Source organism: Solanum lycopersicum, chromosome 3, assembly GCF_036512215.1.
Source record: "Solanum lycopersicum chromosome 3, SLM_r2.1".
Lineage (NCBI taxonomy): Eukaryota > Viridiplantae > Streptophyta > Magnoliopsida > Solanales > Solanaceae > Solanum > Solanum lycopersicum.
The window spans coordinates 59,824,433-59,839,339 of NC_090802.1; the positions used below are offsets into that span (position 1 = coordinate 59,824,433).

Genomic DNA, 14,907 nt, shown 5'->3' on the forward strand with positions numbered 1-14,907 from the left:
CATTTGACAAAAAATAAATACTAATGTTCACTAATGAGGGATAGTTTGTGGTAATGATGGCAGTGATGGTTGATGTCAGCTAATAATGATGATGGTTGATAGTGATTCTGATAGTAAAGTTAATTTATGTTAATTCTTCTTTAAATTTTTATACAAAGCTTACTCAAACACCATGGATTATAAATGGGTCGAAAGATAAAACAATCTATTCTAGAGATGCCATGAATTTGAAAAAATATCTTTTGTACTCAAATTTGAGGGGGGAAGCTAATTGAAACGAAGCTTATGGATCTTAAATATATCGAAAGGGATAAGGTAAAGGGGTTTGATTTGGTGTTTGTCAATGAACGATTTAGTGTTTTGGGTGGCTGAGGTAGTTGTTTGGTGGTTGTTCTTTATCGGGGATGGGTAAGTTGTTAGGAAAAAAGGGGATGACATTATGGAGGTACGTTTGTGGTGGTGGTGGTCGTTGGTTATTCTTCGCCAGAGAAGACAAAGAGAATTGTGATATAAATTCAAATGAATAATTTTTCTTGTTGAGATAGAAGTAGAAAGACTTTAGATTGGAAGAAGATATGATTATTAAAGAATTTTAATAATTAGTTAGGAATTAATTAGTGTAAAATAGAGTTAAAAAAATAATAAAGAAAATAAAATAAAAAATTAAAGAATTATAATTTCTAACGTGGCGCTGACGTGATGCTGGTGTGGCACCGAGTGTAACACATTACATACTGTGAGAGTGGTGTTATGCATTTCAAGGTGATATTAAATTTACTTTCAAATAGTAAGAATGTGTAATATGTCATCATAATACTTGAAGTGTGAAACTGACTTTTCGATATAAGTTTGTGAGAAAATTTACGCCTTTTCCTAATAGAAAATATGACATCAATGACTATGATGGTAGGTGTGGGGTGACTCTTTTTGATAGCGTTTAGCAACGATAATGATCATTGTGATGACAAAAGTGATTAACGATAGTGAATAAAATAATGATGAAATTATTCATATACAAAAATATTATTGGATAACATTAAATTTTTGTTTAATATAATAATAATTAAAATTTATTCAGATTAAATAAATATTTAAATCTTAACATCCATAAATAATTGATCATATTCATAAAGTGCAAACAAATGAGAATATGAAAAGTACAAGTATTTTTAAAAAAAACTTATTTTCCATCCATAAATCACGCGATGAGGTGAAAGTTAGAATGACGTAATAAATAAAAAGATTTATAATAATAGAAAAAAGAAAGAGATTAACGTGAATCCGAAAATTTAACAGTGGACCCGTGTTAGTTTAATTAAAGACTTTACTCATCCTTTTGTTTTGGGGTTCAATCAAAAATCAATATTCCCCTTCTTCCTTATTCTCCCTTCTTCTCCACTTCCCCCTTTTCTCTCTCTGTTCTCCTCCTTCGATCTCTTTCCCCTTCAAATCCAAAAAAAGATTACTAACAAATTCACACACACTCATCATCGCCTCTCTAAAATACACAAAAACACTTATATTTACCTGTTGCAGATCGGAGCTTCTCGCAGATCCGATTCAATTCTTTTTTTTTCGTTTGGTAAGCTATATCGGTGGTTCTTTCTTATAAAAATATGATTTTTCGGCATTCTCTCGTGTTTATCATGATTTTAAGAGATTTTAATGAAATTATTAAGAAAAAAATGGATTCTAGGGTTAGGGGATTTAGGAATATGGATATTTACACTATGTGTTTCATCGAGTGTGCTGCCTTTAGGGAAAAATATCGAGTCCTGAGCTATGAGCATTGTGTAACTACTCTGTAATTGCACTGAATTTTGTGGAGGTAAACGTTTGGTTTTTAGAATTATTTTTTGTGTGTTCTAGGCGTCATTGTTGTGGGTTATGGAACAGTGTTTTTCGTTTGGATGTGTAAATTAATCTCTGGAGCTGCAATTGGTAAAAGGGTTGTTGGTAGGAATTTGATGGGGTTTCTAATTACAGTGTAGTAACATTATTGTTCAGTAAAGTATTAGGCTTTATGCTATGAGAGGATTGTATTCGTTGTTTAACGTGATAATAGAGGAAGGACTAGGCTTTACAGATAGAATTATGTTTATGTGGAGATTTCTATTTGTAGCTTGGCCATTAGTTTTCACTAGCAAGGGTTTTCTTTCCTTGCTCTTTTGCTTGTTATGAGACCCAACTTCCTTATCTTTTCTTCTAAGGGGAAAAAAAGGAAGCAAAGAAATGAAGTACAACGAAAGGGGGAAAAAGGAAGAAAAGAAATAAAGTGCAAGATAGAGTTAAGTTTAATTGAATATGCGGTTAATCTAGTTTGGAGTTTCTTTGGTTTTGACATATTCTGTTTTTTTTTGTTAGTATGCTGTTCTTCACATGTATGTTCAGAGTATCTCAAGTTAAGACTTGTATTGTATACCTCAAAACTTTCTAAATGTGATGTTAATGATTTTGTACAATTCACCTTCTTGGAGTTTCTTTGATTTTGACGCCATAATTGAAATGAGAAGGCAACATACTCCAAAGAACACTGTATTAAGCTGGTTGGTAGTGAAGCCAATCATCTAGTTGAGAGAAGTTCAGCTACTTTTACTTGATACTTACTGGCTTTTAGGAATTAATATGTAATTTAAGGAATAAGCCTGTCATCACTTGTTTCCCCAAAGTTTTGTGCAAGGCATAGTTAAGCTTAGGAAAGGTATGTATTATGTAGCCTGAGATGGGAGGCAGTAAGAAATGCTTTTCTCATTCATGTGCATGTTGTGGTGATATTGTATCATCTCGTTCCACTGCCTGGAATAAAATCATGTTATATATAGATTTCTGAAAGGAATAATCTTGAAAAATTTCTAAAGCAAAATTGAGTAGAGATAAAAAAGTGGCTAGATCGATCTCCTATATTCTCCTATGTTGTTTCTGACTTTCTGTTACATATTTTGTTGTAAGATGTTAATTTATTTGTGGAAACAGAGGGAAATATGCATTGAAGCTTGGTTAGGGACCAAAACCATTATGTGGTTTCCATAACTGAATATATGTAAACGTTAACCTAATTTTTACTTAAAAAAAAGGCCATTGAGTTATGCTAGAAAATAGGAAAATAATTTAAAGATGTGTCCACCGGGTTGATACAGTTCTTAATGCTTAAAGTTGTTACTATGGTTAGTTTTTCTCTTATCTAGTTAACTTTTTGAGAATGGCTTTGCTCTTATCTAGTTACCTAATGACCTAAAATAGTTGGTTTCCTGGGAATATGCAAATACCTTTAGGTAATCTAAAAATAATTTATAGTCGATTAGGCAGAGTTTAATTATCTTAACCTCAAAATTTAAAGCAATTACAATTGAGGTTAATGATTTTTGGAGCCTGTGGGTTATCAGGTAAAACAGTCCTTTCAGCAATCTTTTGGCATTTTACAATGGTTACATTTGGTTTACGTGTGGCAAGTGTTTTTTATTTCCTTAAACTCCATGTGCAGCCAAACATCCTTGGGGGTGGGGTAATAATCAGCCAAGATTGTAGTATTGTACTTAAAAAGAAGGGAAAAGAAAAATGATGAATATCATATAGGAATATCTATCTTTGATATCGTGTACACACAAATCAGAATGCATCACTTGTCATACCTGGATCTTATTATGTTTCATTTTCTTTCGTTGTTGTAGCCACCATTGTACAGTAGTGTAGTTTTAATAAAAGTTAAGTTTCTCTTGGAGATCCCATAGAAGGAAATTGTTTAGTGAAACTGTCTAGCCTGTTTGGCCAAAGCTTCTGGGAACCAAAAGTGCTTATTTTAGTGAGTTGAAGTGCTTAGCCAAGTTTTTAAGGAAAAAGTAAGTGCTTTTGACTGGTAGGCTGAAAAAGTTTTCTTTCCGGTAGCTTGGCCAAACACAAATTGATGCTCTAATATTGACAAAAGTGCTTTTCAAATTGATTAGCAAAAAACAAATTGCTACTTACGAAGTATATTCCGAAAAACACTTTTCAGTATAAGCAGATTCTGAAGTTTTGGACAAACATTCGATATGTGTGTTTTATCACCACTTTCCCAAATCCAATTGATTTGGGCATTGGCACTCTAAATCGTATGTCCACTTTTTTCCATGAAGTAGAAATTGTGTCTGAAGTTTATGGTGTAACGTTTCATCTTGAAAATATTTTTTGGTATCATTTCTACTAATTTGATGACTCTTGTTAATGGAAAGAGGTGCTGTTGCAAATATTTTCCAGATTCTAGCTGAATTAGGTTGTGAAGCTGTTTGGATGAACGTAGATCAATATTTGGATAATGACTTCAAATATGTTGGCAGGGGAGAGAAGGTATGAAGAGATCCTTCTCTCACAAGAATTTTTTTACTTTCCATAAATGCTCCTTATGTTGCTTTATTTGAGTTTTGTTCTCCATTCCTAGTTAACTTTATGGCTCCCTCTGTTATTTTGTTTTTAAAAAACCATTATAAATCCAAAACTATACATTTTTCCATCTTTTTCTCTCTGGCCCTCTTTGTCTGTTATGCTGATTATGGACAAAATTATACTATAAAAGAATTTCTTGATAGTCCTTTATATGACTCTTTTTTTATGACCATGGTCCTTTATGTGATACTCTTTTCATTTTGTGACGTTCCAAGATGATTGACAGACTGAAAGTATCCCATTTTTATACAATTTTCAATTCATTAAGTGGTTGTTCGACCATGAAAACAAAAGAATATTCACTTTATTTGGAATTTTCAAAAGTTGGAGTTCTGTTTGACCATACTTTTTGCAAAGACTATTTAGAATTTAAGTTTTTTTTTTCCTTCTAAACATGGTGTATACCCCTAAATTTGTAAAAACTAGTAAATCACCCAACTTGACTAATTTATTTGAAAACCCCAATTTTTCTTTAAAAGAGTAATGTCTCATAATGGGTAGTTACATAATGTCATAGATTAAATCCATATACGAGCTACTACATAATATTAGAAATGTTAGTTCACTTCATTTGAAATTTTTGAAATTGGAGCTGAAGATGGAATTGTATTTGGTTATAGTTTTTGCAATTAATATTTTATTGTTTAAATGAACTGTTCCTAATAAAATGAAATATATTATTAAATGGGGCTATTTTTATAAATTTAAAAAGTTAGGAGAAATTTGAAAAAGAAAATATAGTAAAAGTGAAAACAAGGTTTTGGGTGTTCTCTAAATCCATTTTTCATGCCCACTGATTTTCAAATAAAGTGAAAAAGATCTGGAAGAAAGAACAAAATTGTCATGGCCATAACTTTTCAGGATCAGTAACTTTTCAATGATCACATTTAAGATTCTCTTATACAATCACTAGTCTTATATGTAAGTGAAATTGGCATCTTAAAATTCGTCCTTGTCAAATACTATCAAATAAATAGAATGATGGAGTAGGTCAGTTTCTAAAGTGGTTTATATACTGGAAATATGTCGCTTCAATGGCCAAATATTGTGAAGAAGGTTTTTATGTTTGTTAACATGTTTAATGGTGCAGACCGGTAGTATTGGTTTTTTTTTTAATCAAATATTGAATATATTAAGGTCAGAAATGCAAAGCAATGTAGACCAACCCATTTGAGGAGGATCTCATATTCTTCTTTTCGTGATCCGAATTTCCTTGTTAAGTTTTGCGTTCCAAAAGTCATAATTCTCTTTTACAAAGGTTCCTCTGCATAAGCTGTTCTCTCCAAAAAATTTGGTATTGTTGTTTGCTTAAATTCCAAATCTTCTACATGTTTTTAGGAAAACCATGATGCTTGTGGATTTCTCTAGTTAGGGGCTAGAAATGAGCCCCAGTGTGACATTTTCAGTCTATTGAACAATTGTTGTAAAAATTTCTCAAAAGGTGATGTTTCAATGGTGTGGCGTTAAAACTTGCAAATATATTGTAAAGTCCTTTTTTGGGGTCAAAGTGGAAGGTTTCTAAAATTTTCCTTTGATTTCTACGACAAATTAACCTTTTTTGCATTTTGTTGTAGTTTATGGTGTTATCAAATTGCTAAGTTGTTATTAGATTGTGTCACATACAATGAAGTTGGTGTGATGACATTGTTTTACTGGTGTGGTTGTGTTATTTCCTTAAGTTGCCCTTTAATTCCATCATTATAGGTGGGTTTCTGCAAGAAGAGGTGGCATGACTGTCCTTGGAAAAGTGGCTGTCCCAAAACCATTGAACTTACCCAGTCAGCGGTATGAAATATTGGCTGATTTGAACTTTTGGTTTTTTGATCTAATTATATGTGTTTCTAAATTTGTATGTACTTGAATCTTTTGAAGGTTAGAGAACCATGGTTTGGACCCAAATGTTGAAATTGTTCCCAAGTGAGTACCTGTGTTCTTTTTCAATTCTTATTTTCTTTTCAAGCCCTTCTTATATTGGTGTCCGCCTGCCGCTGGCATTGGCACTTCTGTGCGTTACTTATTCGGGTTTCCTGCCTTGGGGAGAGCTGTCTGGTATGTGTTGTTTCTTTGTTGATTTGATCTAGGCCCCTCTCTCCTCTTTTGACATAGGGGTACATTGAGCTGGGGTAGCCGTACATCTTCCTCTACGTCAAATCCATGGGGTTCCTCAACACACTCTCCAAATGCTGATGGTGGATCAAGCTCACCAAGTCATCTTAGATCACGCCCTTCATCTGGGAGTGGCACTCGACCTTCAACTGCTGGTAGTGATAGAACACAAGAACCTACAACTAGTGCATGGGGTACCAGTTCTAGGCCTTTGTCAGCTTCTGGGCCATTATCATCAAACAAAGTACCATCGACATTGGCACGCCCACACAGTGCAGAGACAAGGCCCGGCAGCTCGCAGCTTTCACGATTTGCTGAGCCTGTTTCTGAACATCCTGTAGCATGGGGAGCAACAACCACCGCAGAGCGTTTGGTACGTTGTTTGTTGCTATTTGATGTTCTGTTCCCTTTGTGATGAATATCTCTTAGTTGTTCTTTTACCAAATGTCTCTTTTTTTTGTTGGGGGGTGGGGGGGACAAATTGTATGAAATGTACTAAGCTATTGTACTAGTTGTGCAGATAAGCTATTGTTTCTAAATTCTGGATTGAAAGCTAGTTTGCACCAAAAAGAAATTAACAAAAGACATCTAAGTTCTAAGGCTCTGTATGTTTTTTTTCTATGGCCCTGAATAATTTTGGTATTTCCTTCTAACCAAACTGACCACCATATAACTTGAGGAATAGTCTTCCAGGTCTTTTGAGCTTTCCTGCACAGACCCTCCCTGGTCCAACACTTCAACATTTCTGTAATGGAGTTTGGCATGGTCCATGATGTACCAAATATTGACAAAAAGAAATTCCATAACTGACTTGTAACCTTGCAATGCAAAAAAATGTGGGTGACTTCAGATTGTTCTTCAGATAATGGACATCTGCTGCACAATTGAAAACCCTTCTTTTGGAGATGGTTTGTTTGAGGCATGCCTCCTTAGCCGTTATCTAGGAGAAGCAAGAGACCTTAAAGCAGAGGCCTATCCTGAATTTTGAGGGGATGGGTGCACTATTATGAAAAGGTGGATCTACTATATAAATTTTACCGGTTTGACCTTGGTTCTTATCACTGACCAGTTGAACCTTTTAAACTTATAGGTCCAAAATTAATACACACACACACACACACACACACACACATATATATATATATTATGTTTTATTGAGATCGGTTGAACCCATCACAGTATGCTATATCATCAAATACGAATAGTTTTAAATGCACATTTGGTTTAATCATACGAAAAGTTTACAGTTCTAAAATGTTGACGAGTTTCCAATATGACAGTCTTGAGAATTTTGAAAGACCAAAGCAAAAGATAAAATTATTAATTCAAATGCCGAAAGTGCTACCGATAATCACTTATAGAGGTGTTACACAATTTTAGCAAGAACAAAAACAAGATATATATAAGTTTTGAATTTCTAACCTCACTTAGAGCGATGCAGCCAATCATCATAATATAACTTTGAGCATGGGCTCACACATCTTTATTTAAGTATTTTTTTTAAAAAAAATATAATACTGCTATATATGATCTAGGTAGGGGAGCATGGGTTCAACATGGGGAACCCCCCTGGATAAGCCCTTGCTTTAAAGGTGCAATGTTGTACCTTTTTTTTGCAAGGCCATAACTCTCAGTAGTTGTTGCTAAAATTCAAGATACTGCAACAATTTTTTTTACTGACAAATACCCTTGCAATGACCCTTCCAACTGATAGTGTCTATTTTCTTGTTATCCAAAACAATGTTTGTTAGCATTTGAAGTGAAACACATGACCTCTTTGTCATTTGTGATCCTTCTAAAACTCTAATTCCGCCTGCGACTGTGTTGATAGTTTATAAAAAGCTAAGAAATGGTCTTTAAGTGGTGAATGACCCAACCGAGTAAGCCCCACATATTTTGCCAAATATCTTTTATTCCTATTGTGCTTCCTCTGTATGTTGTTTTTAGGGGACACAGAGTGAGAGTAAGAGGAGTGAGTTTTCCTTTTCTCACACTTGATTTTAAAATTTTATTTCTGCAATCTAATAGTTGAATGAGTTAATCAGTTGAGGTAAACAAATAGGAAGGTCTACAAGAAGATCAACGCGCTTGTGTTAAGAAGATTGTTCTGTAATTATATAATGAATAATTGACGTTCTCTTCATTTTTTTCTTCTATTTTATTCCTCTCTATTCTGTAATTCTGCTTGTTCTCTCTTTTCTTCCCCAAATAAAAATTGTGTCACTCTGCTGATTGGTGAGCTTAATTGTACATACAGGGAGTACTGTCAACTAAGAATGAAGGCTTTTCTCTGGCTTCTGGGGATTTTCCAACTCTTGGGTCGGATAAAGATGCTTCTGGGAAGACTACCGAGTCACAAGGTGACTGCTGGTGCCTTAAGATTTTCCAACCCATATATCATTGTTATACTATGCTTTGTGGAATGATATGTTTTCTTTAAAATGAATTTGTATAGATTTTTTCATTTCATCTTTTACTGGTTTCTTTGGCAGTTTGTGTACTTGGAGTTTAGAACTTGTGATTCTGCTGGCAATTATTAAGAACAGGCCATATTTGTTTAAATCTTCAAAGCATCCATTTCTGTGATGCCATAAACTCTAGTTAAAACATTATAATTCTTTCCTTTGTTCAATCCCCTCACTCCTTCAACAACACCTACGTCTCAATCCCAAGAATCCCGTCTCCCCCTAAACCCTAGGAAAAGGAAGAAAAAAGGAAAAAAAATATTTTTGTAGTGTTTATCCTGTTGCTGCAATGAAACCTTGCCAGATTATTTTGTTGGGATTGATCTCTTAACTGATTGCTTGTTCATTTTCTTTTGATAGATCATGGTTCTTGTAGCCGTCCTAGCTCAGCTTCTGGCAAAGTAGCACAGCCCCTAGAGAAGACAATTGCTTCTCACTCAGGTTTGTCTATTTTGTTGAAACTTTTAAGTGATCATTACTTGGTACTCTTGTCAGTTGCTACAGAAAATTCGTGGAATATGCTTTCTGATGCTGGTAGGGTAATTCTACGAGTGCAGATATGAAGGGTGGATCATTTGATGCATGGAAAAGAGATGGTCGAAGTGCTGAGGATCCTCCTCAGCATGGTATGGAGAAATGGCAAGGGGATCCCCACCAGTATCACAGTCCTAATGTTCCGCCACAGCATTTTGATGCATGGCGAGGTCCTCCTATGAATAGTCCAGCTGCTCTTTGGTATAGAGGGCCACCCGGAGGGCCACCTTATGGAGCTCCAGTTCCTCCCGGTGGTTTCCCAATTGAACCATTCCCCTACTTCCCACCCCAGATGCCACCTCCTGCTATTGCAAATTCACAGCCAGGTCCTCCTCCAGGGCCTGGATCCAGAGGGCATCATCCCAGAGGCGGAGACATGTATAGACCCCAGATTGCTGATGCTTATATTCGTCCAAATATGCCATTTAGACCTGGTTTTTACTCTGGTCCAGTGGCCTATGAGGGCTATTTTGGACCGCCAATGGGTTATTGCAATTCCAATGAACGGGAAATTCCTCTTATGGGCATGCCTCCTGGTCCTCCAGTCTATAATAGATATCCAGGCCCAACGACTCCTGATCCGAGCAATTCTCATGCCAGGATTGGTAGCCACGGTTCTAATACCAAAGCAATGCAAGAGGCACTGGAGTCTTCTCGTCCTGATGATGCTAAAGGGCCATTTAAAGTTCTTTTAAAGCATGATGCAAGAGATGAAAGAGAGACTTGGGAACATGCTGCACCCACCAATGGCCCATATCATGATAGAAGCTCTCAGAGATCATTGCAGAAACATGAGTGGGGAGGTGAGCATGGCAGTGAGAAGGAATCACAGTCGAGGAGAACAACAGGGAGTGGGAACTGTTATCCGCGTAGCTATGGTGATCGAGGAGGTGATTCTTCAGATACCACAAATGCGAATTCACTTGAAAGTGTAAATACAATGAAGGTAGCTGATGGCAGTTGGGCAAAGAAATCAGGGTATGTTGAATCATCTGGTGGAGTGCCTCCATCTTCCTTGGCTCCTGAAAAGGTTTCAGCCCCTGCGGTGACTGCCAAAGATTCATCCTTGATGCAGAAGATTGAAGGTCTAAATGCAAAAGCACGAGCATCTGATGGACGTTTTGAAGCGTCTTATGTTTCATCAGAAGAGGATATGAATAAGTCAGAACTGAATTCTAAGGTTACCAATTCAGTAAATGAAGCTAGAGGTGGTCTTATGTCATCGGAAAGAACTCATACTTCTGTAACCACAGGGAACAAGGGTGGTCATTCAATAGCTGCCATGTCAAGGTGGCTGTTTATATTGTGTGTGGTACTTCATGGATCTGCTATTTCCTTTACTAAAAACATCTTTCTTGCAGGAGGCCATATCACGGTGCGCAAAACAGAAATGATCATCCTGGTAAACCCAAAGTTGATAGTCATGATGATGGTTGGAGAAAGAAGCCTGTTGCAGCCGGCTCATCTGCCGTGGCTTCTGGAACATGCTTAGAACCTGCTTCTAGTGTTCAAGCATGTGAGTCAGGTCCACAAGTTGAGGCTGTTGAGCAAGCTTTAATTGATATAAGCGCAAGTGTTGAAAAAGAATCCTTGTCAGAATTGCATGATTCAGCAGATACCCAGGCTCAGGTAGTTTGCTTACTTTTTCTCTTTAACTTTAGTTGTTTATTCCCTTTTATCTTATGTATATATATGCTACTTGTTTTCAATTAGCGCACAAAGATGAAAGAGTTGGCCAGGCAGCGTGCCTTACAGTTGCAGAAAGAAGAGGAAGAACGAATTAAACAACAGAAAGCTAAAGCTCTTGCTAAATTAGAGGAATTGAATCGTCGTATGCAGGCAGGTGATGCTTCGTGTCAGAAGACTGAAAAGGATTCGCCCGCCGATGTTATCAAGCAAGATCTACAAGGCTCCTCAGCTCCTGAAACAGTGGTGTCCACTGTCAAACCTCAAGCACGCAATGCAACTTTAGCAGCTCACGGTGACGTAATTGATGCTAGTGGGCGCATGCTCAACAAGGACAGTCAGTATATTAATCCACCTGTTGTGTTAGAATTCGGCACTTCTATTATGGTCCAGTCAGAAATAGCCATCCCACAACCCCAGGCTTTTTTATCCAAGCAAGATGCTAATAGGGTTTCTGCCTCTCATGGAAAAGAGACTTGTCAGTCGAGTGATGGGGGTCTCATCAGGCATAAGCGTACTAGCTTCAAGCAAAGGCCAAATATGACACCTAAGAATATCAATGAAAAATCAGTCCCTGTTTGCATTACTGAGGTATCTAAGGGCCCTACTGATGTTATTATTAATAAAGTTCAATCTACGGAGGCTCATGAAGTTGGTTTAAATGCTGAATTAAACATGGTCAATAATGCCAAGGTTGCGGTCGACTCTTCCGTGCAGCCGAGAAGGAAAGGTAATAGGACCAACAAGAACAAGCAGAAGCTTGATGCTGTGCTGCCTCGCCCTGCCTCTCCATCACCGGTGCCAAATGATAGTAATCCTGTTAAAGTTCGTACTCAACAGGAGAAGTTGAATTCTTCTCAGTTGGTTCTGGATGTGAGCTCAAATCAGGCAGCAAGTGGTGACAATGTTGTGCAACCTTCTGACCAGAGTCCCCCTTTGCCTACAGAAGAAGGTCATGGTCGAGTAGTTAATCAATGGAAACCTCAGCACCCTCGGAGGACACAGAGAAATCAGCACTCTAATATTCATACTGATAAGTTTCAGGGAGGTGATACGGTTGTGTGGGCACCTGTGCGATCTCAAAGCAAAACTGAAGATGTTGCTGAAGCAAGTCAGAAAACTGGATCTAATTCCATTGGTCCTCTGAAGAGTGATAACGTGGTGCAGAGTAATTCAAAAAGCAAGAGAGCTGAAATGGAGAGATACGTTCCCAAACCGGTGGCCAAAGAACTTGCCCAGCATGGTAGTAGTCAACAGCCACTTTTGTTGTCAGGCAATTCTCCCGGTCCAGATGGGACAACTGGCAGGGCAGAATCTAGAACTGAAAACGCTGGATGTTCTGTACCAACTGGATCTGCAACTGAGAGTTTCTCCATAGAGTCCAGGGATGGTGATGGAAAGCACAATAATAAGCAAGGAAAAGCTCATGGAGTGTGGAGGCAAAGGGGTTCAACTGAATTGGCATTGGACACCAGCAAGAACGATTGCAAGTCTTTGGATCAGACTCAGTCTTTGAAGCCTGATGGAGATTCTCTGAGATATGAGTCCAAGTGTTCCAGTGAGTTTGATGTATCAGATGGTTGGAACATGCCAGATGATTTTGAAGGTCAACGTACCACCATTCCTGTTGTACCAGATGAGGGAACTAGGGGTAAAGGGAAACGGTACCCTTCCAAGGGTCACAGAAGCACAGGAAATTTTGGGTATGAATACAAAAACAACAGTGTGGGGCATCAGCAAAATCACACTCTGTCAGGAGCAACTGAAATAAACCAGATGGACAGAAGAGTTGCAGCAAAGGAAAGCCGTGGCATGGGCAATCGCACTCCTCCACATTGGCAGCCAAAGTCCCACATGCTTGCAGTTAATAATCAACATGAAGGTGTGTCTACTGGAGCCCAACATATTACTATGGAAGGCGATCGGGGAAATAAGAGAGATTATCATCATGATAAAGTGAGTATCCCCCTACGCAGTGAGAAGGAGAGCCATGATATAGGTGCAGGTCAAGCAGATTCATTTTCATCTGAAGATAAAATTGTTTCAGAGGTGCCAAACATTCGAAATCTGGATCCAAGAAGAGAGAGGAAGCCTGCTTCATTTAGGGGACGCCCCTACTCCCCTAACCAAGGTCCTGTTATCAAAGCTGAATCTGCTCCTGCTGAAAGTGCCGAAGCTGTGCAAGAGCGGAGCAACTCAGGCTTAAGGAGGAATGTAAACCAAAACAATCGTTCTGGCCGGACCCAGGAATCTCATGAAAATTTGTTCTCGGTTAAAGATAATTGGCAGCACAACACCTCCGGCGGTCGAGAAAGGCAGAGGAACAACATGCACTATGAGTACCAGCCAGTTGGGCAATACAATAATAGCAAACCAAGTAATTTTGAAGAGGCAGCTGATGGTTCTCACAGTGTCGACCAAAAAAGATACAGAGAGAGGGGTCAGGTTCAGTCAAGGCGCGGAGGTACAAATTTCCACGGTAGGCAAGGTGGATCTGGCAGAGTGAATGCCAATTATGATTGATGGAGAGGGCCAAAATGCGGTTTTAGGTCTTTTAGCTTGTGATGAACCGCAACCTTACCAGATAGTCTTGTCTTTGTTTGACAGGATATCTGGTGGTCCAGTCTTAGGTGATAGCTTTTGTCATGGTAGAAGAGAGAAGTTGTTGGCCAATGCGACGCGGGTGAGCTGTAGTAAGGCCTGGTGTGGCCGCATGGTTTTGGTAAAAGTAGTGTGTTTGGTGCAACTCTAAGTGCTATGGATGTTATGAGAGGTGTAATTAATTTGAAGAACATTTAAATTGTGGCCCATTTTCTCAGCAGAGGAATGAATGTCTATGCATATGGAGCATTGTAAGTTGCTATTATATTTTTGTATTATCAGAATCTAGATGTGAAGCTTATTCTCCTGGTCGAAAAATTGCGAATTCTGACCAAAGAGTAGCTGGTTTTGCCTCCCATCCCCTTTGCTCTTTTATTTAGCTGTCGCAAATACCTTTGAATCCAATACACATCCACTCTTGAAACTTGTACAGTTGTACTTGCATGTTGAAAAACATGGTAAAGAAAATAAATAAAAAAAGCTCCCATAACAAAACAGAAAATCCTCTAGTTATGCATTTAAAGTAAAATACAGCATACATTTAGGTAATTTTCTCTGCTACTCTATTATCATTAGCAACATGTGCAAAACGCTAGTTTATATGCACTCCCATCGTTTAATCATTGTCCTTGTTAGGATGATTGCTACCTATTGCATCATATTGTTAGTTTAAGTACGATGCTTGTTTTGATTAGTGTTTGTATTGTATTGCTCAAATTCATAGTTAGGTAACGAAAAAACCTATGTGATGTCTCATTTAGTGTGATCACGTCGTTACCTTGATATTTTCTTTTAATTTTGAATTTATTTATTATTTAATAATATTTCAATCTCTTAGCTTACCTTTTCAATCGTAGCTCTGCTACCTGTCTTACATTTCTGGTAGGTTTATCCTTTAAATTATGGGATGAAACTATATAATGATGAAAAGCGATACAATCAATCCAAATAATGTATTTATTAAAATAATATAATATGATACAATACACCATAAATAACAATTCCCCGTGTAACACTACTATTTACTAGTGTAAGTGTGTCTTTGAGATTTCAGGCATAAGTGTAAGGGTACTTGTGCATTATCCTTAATTTTATT

The 14,907-nt window shown here is 37.4% G+C and overlaps 1 protein-coding gene across 3 annotated transcripts; it reads left to right on the top strand.

Annotated features, from left to right (window-relative positions):
- The first annotated feature begins 1,297 nt into the window (after nucleotides 1-1,297).
- On the top strand, nucleotides 1,298-14,147 carry LOC101257353 (protein MODIFIER OF SNC1 1). Of its 3 annotated transcripts, none has more exons than XM_004236181.5 (10): nucleotides 1,298-1,582; nucleotides 4,234-4,323; nucleotides 6,124-6,204; nucleotides 6,292-6,336; nucleotides 6,526-6,898; nucleotides 8,783-8,885; nucleotides 9,351-9,431; nucleotides 9,548-10,814; nucleotides 10,886-11,153; nucleotides 11,238-14,147. In XM_004236181.5, exons 2-10 carry the CDS (start codon nucleotides 4,292-4,294, stop codon nucleotides 13,731-13,733), a joined length of 4,746 nt encoding a protein of 1,581 aa, XP_004236229.1. In that variant the 5' UTR covers nucleotides 1,298-1,582; nucleotides 4,234-4,291; the 3' UTR covers nucleotides 13,734-14,147. The 3 variants fall into 3 exon arrangements, with proteins under 3 accessions (XP_004236229.1, XP_069151659.1, XP_069151660.1); XM_069295558.1 differs by having other exon boundaries at nucleotides 1,344-1,582; nucleotides 4,209-4,323; XM_069295559.1 differs by having other exon boundaries at nucleotides 1,344-1,582; nucleotides 6,501-6,898.
- The last annotated feature ends 760 nt before the right edge of the window (nucleotides 14,148-14,907 follow it).